At 30.3% G+C, this 16,387-nt stretch overlaps 2 protein-coding genes across 2 annotated transcripts; one reads left to right on the top strand and one right to left on the bottom strand.

Moving 5' to 3' along the window:
- Nucleotides 1–4,923: 4,923 nt before the first annotated feature.
- On the top strand, nt 4,924–9,748 carry LOC123258937. Its single transcript, XM_044719194.1, has 5 exons — nt 4,924–5,047; nt 5,323–5,910; nt 6,280–6,573; nt 6,653–7,462; nt 9,702–9,748. Exons 1-5 carry the CDS (start codon nt 4,924–4,926, stop codon nt 9,746–9,748), a joined length of 1,863 nt encoding a protein of 620 aa, XP_044575129.1.
- A 43-nt stretch (nt 9,749–9,791) lies between these two features.
- Nucleotides 9,792–11,044, bottom strand: LOC123258862. The gene is made up of 2 exons (XM_044719116.1): nt 10,764–11,044; nt 9,792–10,647 (listed from the first exon to the last, which is right to left on the bottom strand). The coding sequence occupies exons 1-2, from the start codon at nt 10,791–10,793 to the stop codon at nt 9,886–9,888; spliced, it is 792 nt and encodes a 263-aa protein (XP_044575051.1). The 5' UTR covers nt 10,794–11,044; the 3' UTR covers nt 9,792–9,885.
- Nucleotides 11,045–16,387: the final 5,343 nt, after the last annotated feature.

Raw genomic sequence — 16,387 nt, forward strand, 5'->3', positions numbered from 1 at the left:
ATATGAATTGAAAAGAATTGAGTCTATGTAAATATATATCTAAATGTTCATTTTTGTGCCCATACAGTTTTCATTGACTAATATTTTTCATTTCTTTTGTAATCAATTTTTAACCAGCGGATACACCTGTCAACTCGTTTTGAATACTCCGTTGAGACACTAAGTGTCAACAGTGCATAAAACGTTTATGAATGAAACGAATGACCAATGCAAACGTGATGTATATGCGAGAAAAATTATGACTTTGATGAGAAAACTACGTTATAAGGCAAATGAAGGCTCCAACAATCTCGAAAATAAGCTTGGATGAATTTTTATCGATTCAAAAAATTTATTAAATTTAATAATATGATGCTAATTTTTTGAGAATATTAAAAATGTACACCATGTTATGTAATTTCAATAGATATTATAAATGTTAGATCATATGAATTCCAAATTCGACCAAATGAATTTATCACATTATCTTAGCGCATATGAACTTAGACAAGTTTTTCATTACGAAAGTCGCAATAAAAGCCTAAAATTAGTGAAAGATCAATATTGGCATTCATTCGTGAAATTTGGTGTTTGAGATTTGTGAAATGTAGCTGAGGTTTACCTGTACACCGATGTCAACATTGAACTCGTATAAACACCAAATTTCCACTGAATGTGCTTCAATAAAACCTAAAATCTGTGAAAGACCAATATTAAAGCACATTCAGTGGAAATTTGGTGTTTATACGGAGTTAACCGAGTGTTGACACATCGGTGTAATATAGGTGTAAACCTCAGCTAAATTTTTCACAAATCTACCGTGTCAATACGGCGTTTTTTCGGTAGAAACTAGGTGTAATCCATATTACACTGAGTTTACACCGTTACACACCGTGTAAACGGATCCGCTAGGGGAGCATTGAAAGTTTTAGTTAAAGTCATTGCAAGTCTCATATGTGAAGTTGAAATTTGTCTAGGTTCAAGTGCGACGAATTTTCTGTTAACTAAAATTTTCTCAGTGACATCAATTTTTATAGAAAATTAATTGTTCATGTTTTTTTATAAATTCTATTGAAATAAGTAACTAAATTTCTTTTCCACATCTCAAGTGCTTGGAAAATGCATTCATTTTAATCTGTTACATTTCCGCGATCCCGCAATAAAAGAATTCATCGGTTATGTGATCTGCAAAAGTAAAATGAATGTATAATTATTAGTCCATTGATTGGATAGCTACATGTAAAGTTAAGCTTTGGAAACCTCTCAATGACTTTTTCTCCGCTGCCGAAGAGACGATTGTTGAAAGGAATACACGAATATCCCCACATACACGAAGATCCCCACCAAATTTGGAGTCTATAGAAGTTACAGGTTGGAAATTAAAATTTTAGATTTTAACACCCACCCCCGCAATTCTTGTCGGAAGTAGACTTTATTGAAATCCATTTTGAGATAATCTTTGTGAATAATAAAAGATTCCTACCATATTTAGAATTTTTAGAAGCTATATTTCGAAATTAAAATTTTTTATTGTTAACACCCACCCCCGCGAACCTTATTGGAGGTGATTCATTGTAAAATCCGCTCTTAGATCATTTTTATATTACATTTAGAAGACTCTCACTAAATTTGGAGTCTATAGGAGCTATAGCTTGGAAATTAAAAATTTTCATTGTTAACGCCCCCGCAATCGTCTTTGGGGTGGGATATCGTAAAATTTGTTCATAAATCATTTTTACATCACTTATAGAAAATTCCTACAAAATTTGGAGCCTGTAGGGGCTTTAGCTGGAAAATGAAAAATTTTAATTGTTAATACCCACCCCCGCAACCCCCTGTGGGATGAGCTATCGTGAAAATCGTTCATAGACTATTTCTACATCTCTGACAGAAAAGTTCTACCAAATTTGAAGTCTATAGGAACTATAGTTTAAAAACGGAAATTGTTCATTGTTAACGCCCCCAATCTCTTTGGGGATGAATTTCTTAAAATCCGGTCGCTTAGCTGACCTCTACATAGCAAAAGTAATATTCCTACCAAGTTTCACGTTTCTAAGTCCTATGGTTCCCGAGATTTCATGATGAGTGACTCTATAGATGGGAATCCTTCGATTACCATCGAAATTTTTAATTTTTTAGCGGATTTTTTAAAAATTTTCTTACCTACAAAACTTTTTCCTGACAATTTTGAAGATACAGAAAAAAAAATAGCCCAAGCGGTCCAGCCGTTCTCAAGTAAATTAAAAAATTAATAAAATTTCTAATCTAAAAATAAAAATATTTATTTAATGCTGTAAGATGGACGGCGGAGTTCATAAGAAAATTTGTTTTTCATCAGTTATTCCATTGGGTATAAGGGGGAGTAGGTGGGTGGGTGCGTGGGTGCGTGGGAGTGTGTGAGTAGATTCTTAGCTGAATGTAAAAGAACATAATCCGTTTAATATACTCCGTTGAAATCCATGAAAACAAAAGAATCAAGAGAAAATGCTTGTCTTTTGTTTGTATTAGCGGGATAAATGTTTATAAAAGTAAAACAGCAATAAAAAAATGAAGGAACGTTGGAATTCGAAAAATAAATAGCCATAAACCATCTAGGAAAAATTTCGCATCGAATGGTCGCAGTTTCATGTCGATACGATCAGTGGTTTAGGCGTGATTGAGCTTCAAACGAAGACCATTTTCATTATATATATATAGATAAATAGTTTTTTTTATTCGGGTATACCTTTATATGAGTACGTAAGACTACTTATGTGCTGGTAAAGGTATGAGTATACCAGACCATATGAATCCATATCAAGTTATATCAACCCTGATCAGGGATTTTTTTTCAAGTTTATCAAAGTATATATAACTTTATAAGGTTATATCAGGGCATATCAGGACCTATTAAAAAATAATGTAAAATTAGATATGAGCATATCAAGCTATATCAAGTCTGATGTAGACATATCAAATTGATAAGGCTTGATCAGGCCTGATATGGCCAATTTTCATATCAGGCCATATCAGGACATATCAAAAATTAAATATGGACATATCAGATTATATCAGGCCAGATATGAACATATCAAAAATTTTTATATGGCCTTATCAGCTCATATCAAGCCTGATCAGAATATTTTTTCACGGGTTTGTACTTTTTGTGAGTTACGTATGGAGTAAATAAGCAAAAAAAAAAATTAAAATCTCAAAATATTTGAAATTTTTGATTGCAAATATCTTTGAAACGGTTGATCTGAGGAACTTTGACCTTTCGACGTTTTTTGTAGAGCGTGAAATTTCCTATAAGACCTCTATCTGGGATATTGCGTAAACAAGCCATTCCGAAGTAATTAAAATTCAAAAATAAAAAAAAAGTTTTCTCGTGTTATTTAAATAGAAAAATTACAAATGAATTGAGGCAAACCTCAATATTAATATTAAGGGCTCTAATAGGCGCCAGAATTTTTGTTTTTAAATGTACTTTCAACTTTTCAACACCATTAAAAAAAAAAATTTTTTTTTTTATTGAAACACCCTAATATATATATATATATATATATATATATATATATATATATATATATATATATATATATATATATATATATATATATATTAGGGTGATTCAAAAAAATCGAATATTTTTTTTTTAACTTTCGAAATTGAAAAGTTGGTTCTCAGGCACCTCTAGAAAATTCTCACCAAATTTGAGCTCTTAATATTGATAGGAAGATTATCCTCATCACAGTTTTACATTTTTCGTTAATCTTTTATAAAAAAAATCATATCTCATTATCAATCAATTTTTTAATCACATCTTTATACATATTTTTGTAGGAAATTGAATGATCTACAAAAAAGATCTGATATGTATAAGCGATTACATTGACCATTTCAAAGATATCCGAGATCAAAGTTCAAAGAATTTATCAAAAAAAAATTTTTTTTTATTAATTTCCTACCACATTGGAAAATAATAATTGTCAAATAAATATGCAATATTTTTGTAGGAAATTTAACGCTCTACAAAAAAGGTCTGATATGTTTAATTGATTACTCCAACCGTTTAAAAGATATTCGTATCCGAACCCCAATGCTTTCTGATTTCAATAATTTTTTAATAACTTTTTCAAATTTATCTATTAAATTCATGACTTTTTGAAATTTTTACGAGAATTTTAGCTTATGTTAATAAAATTAAAGTATTTTCTTTGTATTTAATTTGTTTCCAAGTATATAATATTTTCCAATCAACTTTTATTATAGATTTTTTTTTATTTAATTTGCCTTTAAAATCACGACTTGCTATTTTTAACTGGTTTATTAAAAATTTTATTTTAAATTTCTTCCCCATAAAATTATTAATTAAATATATTTTTTCGGTTAATCTGAGCATTTTATTTTAAACATTGGTAGTTCTGTTGATCAACTTATCGTACTAGCGCCATCTACGATTGTTTCTCTATGCTGTTATGTACATTTCTACATTGCGTACATAATTTTTAGAGTTCCTGAATAAAGTCTTCTAGTAGTGATAATCAAATAATAGCTAACTGTTATATATTATTTAATTTCATTGTTATTTATTTTTTACACATCTACAATGAGTAAGGAAATACCTTTAATTGGTATACCTATGCCAAAAATTCTTGAACTCAAGTTACCAACGCTGAAAGAGGTTATGTGTGTATTTTTTTATCAGCTTCAAGTTCTCAAGTATTCCGTAAAACAGAGTGCTAAAAATACAGTAGATCAAGTTGTAAAATTATAGAAAAATAATGAAATTCCTACTTGTAGTTATGAAAATTCAGTGAAAAAAATTCTACGATGTCACGATAAATGGTTAAAAATAACAAAAAACCTGAAACGGAAAAAATCACCAGCACAAAAAAAAATCAATCATTATTTCAGAATGAAATCAAAATTTTATTTGACATTGTTAATCAAAAATCTTTAAAAATGCTCGATGATCGTATTAAAAAATTATACTTAAATCAAAAAAGCAATACTAGGAGAGAATTCATTCATAACAATGTACATCGATCGAATACAAGTGGAGATCAGATGGATGTAGAAGAAAGCAGTAAGTATCGATCACAAAATTATTATAATACTACGAATAATAATATACAAGTAAATAATTCTGTATTATAAATCTTAATTATTTTTAATTTACTCAGTTAGTTGTTTTTTAGTTTTTCTTTGTATTAATGAAATATGTTTTATATATTACACTGTTCATGATGCGAAGTATTAGAAAAAACTTTACAATGTTAAAATTTTTATGAGTAATTTTGAATTTTCCAAACTTTTAATTTTTTATTCGCTTAAGAAAAAAATAAAAATATTTTTTTATAGGTCCAAGTCAACCTTCAACATCAAGCCAGACGATAATTGCTAGTGAAAAATCAGAATTATTAACAACAAAATCATTAAGTGAAGCTACGAATTTCGGTTCGGATTTGGAGTATGATCCTTCAATACAAATGAAGCGACCAAAAATTAATATTTTAACTCCAGAGCTGATTTCCGCACTTGACAGAGCTAATGTCAGCAGTAGAAATGCCATGTTTATTATAGCTCCCATTCTGACAAGCGTTGGTATCAATATAGAAGATACAACTCTGAGTTATAGTACAATTCAACGAACTCGTATGATGTTCCGCAAAGACTTAGCTCAAGGATTAAAAAATGATTTTAAAACACACGACAAATACGTCGTGCACTGGGATGGAAAAATACTACAGGACATTACTGGATCTAAATCCGTCGATCGGCTTCCAATCCTCCTTACAGCATTTGGTATTGAACAATTACTTGGAGTGCCAAAAATGGACTCTGGAACTGCAGAGAATCAAACATCGGCTATTTTAAGGACTTTGAATGAATGGAGTCTTACTCGCTATATTAAAGCGATGTGTTTTGACACAACTAATGTTAACACAGGTAACAAATCAATGATGTTTTATTATTAGCAAAATTGTATTGTTATTTTCTCAGTTCAATTTTTCTTAATAAAGCTATTAGCCCACAAAAACTAGTCAATTTTACAATGTCCGGCTAAAATAGCTGAAAACAGCTTATAAAAATTTTATTTCGAAAAATACCCAACCGGTTATTTAAGAATTATAAAGCAACTGAAACTTTGGTTTGTTTTTGGCAACAATGAATTCAAGCAAAATAAACTAGTTTCTGTGGACTAATACTTTTGGATTCAGCAAGAAAGTATTTTGACTTTTTCATTAATTTCTTCTTTAATTTTAAACTACTACAGTTTACCAATTTTAAAGATAACTTTTTACTTTTACTATACAGGTATTCACCGTGGAACATGTGTTGAAATTGAAAAAGCTCTGGGAAGAGAATTAATTTACTTACCATGTCGCCATCATATCTATGAAATCATTTTACGAAGTGCGTTTGAAGTATATTGGCCGGTATCGTCAGGACCAAACGTACCAATATTCGGACGATTTAAAAAAGAATGGGACAAAATAGATAAGACCAAATATAAAGCTGGTATTGAAGATACTATTGTCGCTGATACTCTTTCAAATAAAAAAAATGAAATATCTAGTTTCATTAAAAAATGTTTGCAACTATGGTTAAGTAAAATTTATAAATATAAGATAAAATTATCAATTCGTTATGTAAATTTGACTGATTTTTTTTTGCTAGTTAAAACAAGCACGAGATGATTACAAAGAGTTCCTGGAACTGTCACTTGTTTTTCTCGGAGAAATGCCTCAAGATCAAGTTTATTTTAAATACCCTGGTGCAGTACATCATGCGAGATGGATGGCGAAGGCCATTTATTGCTTAAAAATATTCATTTTTAGAAATGAATTTGTACTGACTCCCAAAGAATTGAATAGTCTGCGGCAAATTTGTATTTTTATAGTCATGGTTTATTTAAATGCTTGGTTTTCAACGACTTCTGCGACTACAGCTGCTAACCATGATTTAGAATTCTTAAAAAAACTTATTGAGTACAAAGAAATAAATGCTTCAATATCTTCCGCGACTTGCCACAAAATGACTCTTCATTTGTGGTATTTAAATGATGAACTTGCCATTTTATCATTGTTCGATGAAACCGTTCCACTTGAAATGAAAAAAAAAATTGTCAAAGCTGTAAAAACTCGTGAAGCTATGAATCCTAAAGCTAAAAAATTTATAATTGATCAAAACAAGCTAAACTTGATAATGCAGAAAGACTTGAGTGACTTTGTTTCTCAAAAATCTTTGAATCTGTTTAAAATATTTGAATTACCATACGATTTTCTAGATCTTGACATTGAATTGTGGTCTTCTGATGACAGTTATCGAGAAAATCAAAATTATTTTAAACAATTAAAAGTTGTAAATGACATTGCAGAGCGAGGAGTGGCATTAATAACCGAATACAACCAATGTTTGACTAAGAATGAAGAGCAATTTCAATATTTGTTGCAAGTTGTCAAAGAACATCGAGAAAAATATCCTAATTGCAATAAAAGTCAATTTATATAAATAAAGCCTAAAAAAATGTATTTTCGTAATGTAATTTATATTTTCCTTGATTTTAAGTTGAAATAAATCGCTTATATATAATAAATTAAAATTTTTCCTTTTTAACTTCCCGCTAAAAATCTCAGATTTTCAAAAATCGGGAAGTTATTGTTTTTACCCCGTTTTGCAAAAATCGAGTTTTCATCAGATCTCGACGTTTGAAGGTCACAGGAAGCTTCCCTGACCACCCCCGCGATGTTGTCACTATGTCTGTATGTGTGTGTGTGTGTGTGTGTGTGTGTGTGTGTGTGTGTGTGTGTGTGTGTGTGTGTGTGTGTGACTATGTGACTCGCTTATAACTTTTGAACGACTGAACCGATCGGAACGAACTAAACGGCGTTCTAAAGAGTTCCCCTGAACTTAGATTTCCTGAGAATTTGAACCGATTCGGACCGATAGATTCAAAGAAATCTTGAAAAATCTCAAAAAAAATAAGAAAAAAATCATTCTTGAAAGTGTTTTTTTTGGAATATCTTTTAAACGGCTCTATCGATCAACTTCAAAAACTAATCCGCTCTTAAGCTTGAAAAACCACGCCGAACGCCGCCAATCCGGTCAAAATCGGTTGATTTGTTCGAGAGATATCGTGAACGAAAGAAAACCGAAAAAAGTGTTTTTTCGGGATTACTCCGAAGTTTTTGGTTCGATCAATGAAAACCTGAAAATAACTTATGAGGATGATAAAACTGCGTCGAATGCCGCCAACCGCGTGAAAATCGGTTCATTCATTCAAAAGTTATTGCGATTTGAAAATCAGAAAAATAGTGTTTTATTAAACTTCTATCAAACTTTTGCACTTTTGGAAGTTGCAGGGATGGCCTTCAGGGTCAACCGTTTTCCTAATTTTTTATTTATATGTATAATGATATTTCTAAAATAAGAACCTTTATTTCTCAAAAATAGATTTTAATTTATCTCTAAGTAATAAAAACAGACGTATAATTCTCTTTTTCTAAAAGTAAAGCTTCTTTACATTCATGAAAAAGGTTAAAAAAAGATTAAAAAACTTTAATTCAATTAATATAAGCTAAAATTCTCGTAAAAATTTCAAAAAGTCATGAATTTAATAGATAAATTTGAAAAAGTTATTAAAAAATTATTGAAATCAGAAAGCATTGGGGTTCGGATACGAATATCTTTTAAACGGTTGGAGTAATCAATTAAACATATCAGACCTTTTTTGGAGAGCGTTAAATTTCCTACAAAAATATTGCATATTTATTTGACAATTATTATTTTCCAATGTGGTAGGAAATTAATAAAAAAAAATTTTTTTTTGATAAATTCTTTGAACTTTGATCTCGGATATCTTTGAAATGGTCAATGTAATCGCTTATACATATCAGATCTTTTTTGTAGATCATTCAATTTCCTACAAAAATATGTATAAAGATGTGATTAAAAAATTGATTGATAATGAGATATGATTTTTTTTATAAAAGATTAACGAAAAATGTAAAACTGTGATGAGGATAATCTTCCTATCAATATTAAGAGCTCAAATTTGGTGAGAATTTTCTAGAGGTGCCTGAGAACCAACTTTTCAATTTCGAAAGTTAAAAAAAAAATATTCGATTTTTTTGAATCACCCTAATATATATATATATATATATATATATATATATATATATATATATATATATATATATATATATATATATATATATATATATATATATATATATATATATATATATTAGAGTGTCTCAAAAAAACCGAAAATTTTTTTTTTCTCGGAGAACATTGAAAAACCGTTAGAGTACATTGAGAAAAAGGCCCTGTTTAAAGGAAAGCTCTTAATATTAATATTTGAGGTGGCGACGCGTAATTTTCTATTTATTATTTAAATAACATGGGAAAATTTAATTTAAATTTTGGAATTTTGTAACACGATAACGAGATACTTTATAAGTATACCAAAAATAGTCGTTATAGGAAATTTAATGCTCTACAAAAAAGGCTTGAATGACATTTTGCGTAAATCGAACCGTTTCGAAGATATCGAGCCTCAAAGTTCAGACTGTTTAAAATTGTGCTTTTTTTTTGTAAACGCAAAAAAATCAATATATATGTATAAATAATATAATATTATCAACTTAAAAATAAATTTATACACTTATTCGATATAGATTACAGGTCTAAAATTCTTGATAATTTAACAAATGATAATTTTTATAGATTTTTAGAGGAAAATATTTACTTACCTAAAAAATCTGGTAGAAAATTATCATAAATTCAATTTATTATATATATTAATAATCCATTTCCATTAATAATGACACTTTGATTGACTTTTTAATCGATTAAACAGAAATAACAATAAAATATAAGATATGATAAAACAATTTTAGTAACTTCTCATCATGAAATCTACAATAAAGTTTTTTTCCTACAGTCTGGATAATCCTGCCGATGTTTTTTCACAGTTTGTAATAAACTTTGGAACTGCTCCTCATCTTTAGTTAAACTTTGATTATATTGGGAAATTAACGCGATGTTTCTTTCAGCAACATCATTTACGACTTTTAATGAATTGAAAAATTGAAGATTATTTTGAAACCTTTCATGAGTAGGCCATAAAGTTATTTCTACATTAAGAAAGTCAGTACACAAACCGAACCGTTCTTTTATCTGATAACGCTTCTTATTTATATTTATGCCATTATTCGATTTCAGTGCTGTAACAACTTTTTTCTTTATTTCTGGCGAGACACTCATATCAAATAATGACAGAACAGATAATTCCTCTGAGAGGTACCACAAGTGTTTAGCCATTTTTGTAGATGCATTTTTTGAAATCAACGGGTTTATTTTATCATAGGAAATTAAATCTTGAATCAGTGTCAAATCATTGTTTGGTGCTGTTATCGCTGATGTTGCTGAAAACCATATTTTTAAATCAAATTTAACGACGAAAATGCAGACCTGACGCACTCCTTTCATTTCAGAATTCGAGAGTTTAAATTGATTTCTAAATACAAATATTTTCAAGCTGTAAATCGCTTTAGCCATCCATCTTGCGTGATGTACCGCTCCAGGTTGTTTGAAAATTATTCCGCTAGGCGGTTCAGCTCCCAAAAAAATAAAACCCAATTCCAAGAGCTCTTTGTAATCACCTCTTGGTTGTGATATCTATTTATTAAAGTAAATATAATTAAATTATTATTATTATTATTATTATTATTATTATTATTAATATTATTATAAAATTGCAATCAACGTTAGTTATAAAATATATTTATTCTTACTTTTGAATAATTCCTAAGAAGAATTAGCATCTGTTCTTTGTCATCACCGATGACTCCAAATACTCCCTGGTCTGAAATTCCCGTATCATACTTTTTTTGATCAATATTTTTCCAATTTTCTTTGAATTTGGTAAAAATTGGGACATTAGGACCGGATGTTGTAGGCCAATACGATTCAAATACAGATCTTAAAATCAACTCCAGAATGTGGTGACGACACGGCAAATAAGTAAGTTCTCTTCCTAATGCTTGTTCATTAGAACACAAGCACCATTGTGTACGCCTGAAAAATATTAAAAATCAATTTTTATAAATAGATAAATTACAAATTGAACAATCAAGAAATGGTAATCAAATTTGAGGAAATCTTAAAAAGTAAAAATGGTTCTCGAAATAAAATTTTTTGAAAAAACTGCAATGATGTAAGTGAATATTACTCGTATTTGTTGCCGTAGTATCAAAGCATAGCGCTTGTACTTTGTCAGTGACAGACCAATCCCGCAATTTTGAAACAATTGAGTAGAGTAGAGTGTAGAGTGTAGAGTGAGCAGCGTCTTTTTCTTGTGCTTTTTTGTTTGCTATTATTTCAGTTTGATTTTGTCTATTTTTTACTGTAGGGACAGTTTTTTGAACAGTAATTTTTCGGAAATATTTTTAACTATCAACTGTTATTGGGCATTAAGTAGTTCATTTGTTATTTGTGATCAATTTTAAATTAGTGCAATTTTGAGGTTGGACTTTGCAGTTGGCTTGTGGGACTCTGTCTGTTTGGTGCTGCCATCTGATTGACTTATAGGAAAGGTGTTGTATTCATTATGGCTTGTGTGTTGTGTTTTTCGGAGATATCAGACTCGGCACACTGCATTAAAGCAAACTGCCATCTTCACCACAAGTTTCATGTATCATGTGTTAAACTTAGATACAACTTTGGATCCGCACCTGATGCTTTAGATGCGGTACATAAACAATGTCCTGCATGTTCAGAAACAAACTCAATGAATTTATTGACATCGATTGCTGTTCACTTGCCCAAGCTAAGTAAACTTGATAAATTGGATAACCTTGAAAAGTCAGCGCAAGATTTACACACAAAGGTAGATGATATTATTTCTAAGCAGTCTGCACTAGATGCTAAATTTAATAGTTTGGAGAAAAGAGTGAGCATGCTTGAAAATAGAGGATTTTCAGGTGGCTCAAAAAAGGAGGCTGAGAAGATTTCGAGGGCAGCAGATATTCTGCTTAATTGTAACTTCGAACAAAGAGCCCTCCAAATTGAGGCACAGGCTCTTGCGGATGAGATTTCAATTTCCGGTCTAGAAGAAGTGGCAGAGGAAAACCTAAAAGAAGTTGTAAATAACTTACTTGATGTTCTTGATGTACCTCGGGATGATTTCGGAGTCAAATATGTCAAAAGGATCGGTAAACCAGTTGAAGCTAGAACGAGGAATGCTAAGCATAAACGCAGGGATGTTCTAATCAAGTTTGAATGTAAAGAAGCTGTGGATGTAATGATCAGGAAGTCCAAAGATGTAGTTATTAAAAATAATGATTTATTAGCCGAGGAAAATATCTCGCAGGACCCTGTTCGTCTTCATCGCCGTCATCCGCCTACTCTTTACAAATTTCGTTCGCAGGTATTAAAGGATTTTCCTAAGCTACTTCCAAAAAATGTGTGGATTGCTGCAGCCTCAGTGTTTGTTAGAATCGATTCGGAGAAACCGCCGCTGAAGTTATTGCCGTCTAATGGGATAGAGGTGCTCAAAAAGCACATTCGCTCGCGTGAATAACTTTCATTCACTCCATCATCACTATCGCTTGCTCAAGAACAAATCAGTCTGTCAAACATCAAATAACCTGTTGGTTAACTCTAAGAAGCCGCGCAGGGGGGATGAAAGGAATGACTTGCTTGTTGTACCGGGTTGCCACAGCACCAAGTATGACAAATCCTTTTTAGTGAGTGCGATTAGGATATGGAATCGGTTACCTTCAGACTGCACCTCACAATCGACTTTTCCGGCTTTCCGTAAAGCATGTTTCGAGTTTTTGTTGAGCGAAGAGAATGCGTGATTTGACTATTGTCTTTAATAAATACTTTTATCTGATGATGGAGTGATATATTGATGTACTTACTATATGTATAATATACCAGTAATATTTGTAATACACTACTTTTGTTAATTAACATTCATTGTAATGTATTTTGGAAGGCCGCAAGGAGCTACGACTCCATGGCCTTTAAACAATAAATAATAATAATAATAATAATTTAAGGAGGTCCTTTCGCCGCCAATGTAAAATAAAAAATATTAGATTATGAGTAAATTTAATTTTTTCTAATAGTTAAGGTCCTTATTTATCTTATAGTGAGGTTTAAATTATACTTTACCGGACAAATTTTTGAAAAAATAAAATTTTTAAATGTTAGTATTTGTTCAGAGTCTTACGAGAAAATCAGACGTTTGCAGTATTTCTCGAATTATACTATCAGTCATTGATTAGATAAAGTAAAAAAAACTAAAAATCAGATTTTCGAAATATCCAGGTTTCTTTTTTGCAATAAAATATATCAGTTACCGAGATATTTATTGAGAAATTAATATTTAAAAATCACAAAAAATTCTCAAGTTATCTACTATAAAATGGAGTCAAAAGATTTGGCAACGTTGCGTAGCGCGCGAGCTTCAGACCACCCGGGAAAAAATGATCAGATCTGATCAGACATGAACAGGCATGAGTCTTCAAGTCTGATCAGGTATGAAAAATGACCGGGTCTGATCAGACCTGGCCAGGCATGTTCAGGTCTGATCAGATCTGTTCATGTCTGACTCGATCAGGTCCATAAAAAAAAAAAAATCGGTGCCGACGGGGATTCGAACCGTACACCTCGCGCTCTTCAGACTGACACTTTACCTCTTGACCAAATGATTCATCTTAACTTGAGAGTATCTTTCGAGCTACTTCAAGTAATTCAAATTTTATACATGATTTATCCTTATAGTTAACGGAGTTCTATACCTAATTTATTAATTATTAATAATTAATCATATATTACAGTGATTTATTCGGAACGGCTATGTATTTTTTTTCGCTCCATTAACATATGGTTCTACACTGAGAGAGAATTTTATTCAATAGTAATAAAACAGTTTATTTGGACTTGAAAAATTTAGTTAATATTAATAAAATTATATTTCATATAAATAAAATTATATTAGTATTTAATAAAATTTCATAAGTATTTAATAAAATTTTCTTAAATACTAATATGTGTTTATTAAAATAACCACGAACGACGCTTTCGTTTGCTGTCATTAATACGAATATTAAGTCATTAAAAGAAATAATCTCAAAAAAAAAAAAAAAAAATTAATATTCATCAATTAATTATAATATATTCAAATATATTTTCACAGTAAAGTCTTATAATAAATAGTATTAAGATTTTTAACAAGACATCCTAACCTAACCTATTTGTTTACTTCATGACGAATCACATGTAGAGATTTTAAATAATAAAAATAAATAAATATTCGATTGAATTTATGAAATCATAGTCTTTATTTTTAACAAATGCGTCCCTACATTGTCTGGTTTTCTGCTTCTGTTTTCATTTTATTAAATAATGTCTAACTCTTATCGATTCATTTGTGAAATTTTTAAATTTAAGTGCATAAAAATTAACATCCACTCGGATAACAACAGTTGTAGACTTTGTATTTCAAAATATAGTTCCGACAAAATTCAATTTTACTTAATTATTTATTCAATTAATTACTGATCAATACTTGTTAGTTAGTTGATTAATGAATTTTCTTTATATTACATGTAGATAAATATTCATTACATACTAAGAAACATTTATTAGTATTTAATAAAATTTTTATTAGTATTTAAGGAAATTTAATTAATATTTAATAAATTTTTATTTGGGATTAGCCAATAAACGTTTTATTAAATAGTAATAAAATTTCATTACTATTAAATAAAATTGTCTCTCAGTGTTGGCTAGATATCAGACATGGACAGGTCTGATCAGGTCTGAGCGTATTTAAGGCTTCAGACATGAACAGACATGAGCAGGCATGAACAGGTCTGATCAGATCTGAACGTATTTAACGCTTCAGACATGAACAGACATGAGCAGGCATGAACAGGTCTGATCAGGTCTGAGCGTATTTAATGCTTCAGACATGAACAGGCATGAGCAGGCATGAACAGGTCTGAACGGATTTAACGCTTCAGACATGAACAGACATGAGCAGGCATGAACAGGTCTGATCAGGTCTGAACGAATTTAACGCTTCAGACATGAACAGACATGAGCAGGCATGAACAGGTCTGATCAGGTCTGAGCGTATTTAATGCTTCAGACATGAACAGGCATGAACAGGTCTGATCAGGTATAATTTCAGGCCTGATCATACATGAACAGGCCTGCTCAGGTCTAATTTCAGGCCTGATCAGATATGAACAGGTCTGCTCAGGTCTAATTTCAGGCCTGATCAGATATGAACAGGTCTGATCAGTCCTGATCATTTTTTCCCGGGCATTCAATAAATTCAAACTAAACTTTAACGCGCTTATGTTTTTCATGCATACTTATTAGTTAATTTATTGTTAGCAAATTTTCATAATTCATAATTGAAAAATAAAACAATAATTAAAAAATACTAGCATTCCTGCCATGAGACATTAGAATGTTATGGTTTTGTGACTAAACATTTTCAATTAATTTATTTATTTACACTGACTGCAAAAAGTTAAACACGGTTAAGGTTAGGATTGTGCAAATAAAAATGTAAACAACCGAAATAAAGCGTTGCCAAATCACGGATAGGTTACTAACAGCTGATTTACAACAGTCAAATTAATTTTTGTATTTAACTATTTTTTTTTTTTTTTTTTTAAATTTTCAAAATTTCAACGATTAATGCCTCATATACTATTTATTTTTTAATTTTAGGAATTTTTATGGGTTTTGTATTTTAATTTATTGAAAATTTACTACTACAGTTGTTATGACAACTGGAGCGAAAGGATTTCCTTAAGTTAAAATTTGGAATCAATTACCAGCTGATTGTACGACGTTACCAATGTTTATGGAGTTTCGAACTGCTTGTTCTGAATATTTTTTACAATCTGATAGATCATAATATGTATTCATTGTATTAGAATTTAGTGATGATTGAGTGATTGAGTGACTGAGTGTTTAACACACTACATTATATATACTACTTTATATATATACTTTATATATACTACTTAACACACTACTTTATATATTATATTAAGATTTTTTGTATCAATTTTGGATGGCCGCAAGGAGTTTCGACTTCATGGCCAATTAAATAAATAAATAATAATAATAATAATAATTACTGAAGCCTGATTTTCACCAGTACCAGAAGCGATTTTGGGAGCTTCCAAAAATGTTTCTTGTCCCAAAGCTGTTAACGCAATTGCCACTCTATCGACATTTCCAGGTTCTTCAATGTCAGGCATTATTTTTCCATCCCAGTGTAGAACGCAGTTATTAATTGTCAAATTGTTTTGTAAATTTTTCATTATATTTTCCCTTGCCGATTCACGACCTCGATGGATCGTCATGTGACTTATATTATATT

This window comes from Cotesia glomerata, linkage group LG2, assembly GCF_020080835.1.
Source record: "Cotesia glomerata isolate CgM1 linkage group LG2, MPM_Cglom_v2.3, whole genome shotgun sequence".
Lineage (NCBI taxonomy): Eukaryota > Metazoa > Arthropoda > Insecta > Hymenoptera > Braconidae > Cotesia > Cotesia glomerata.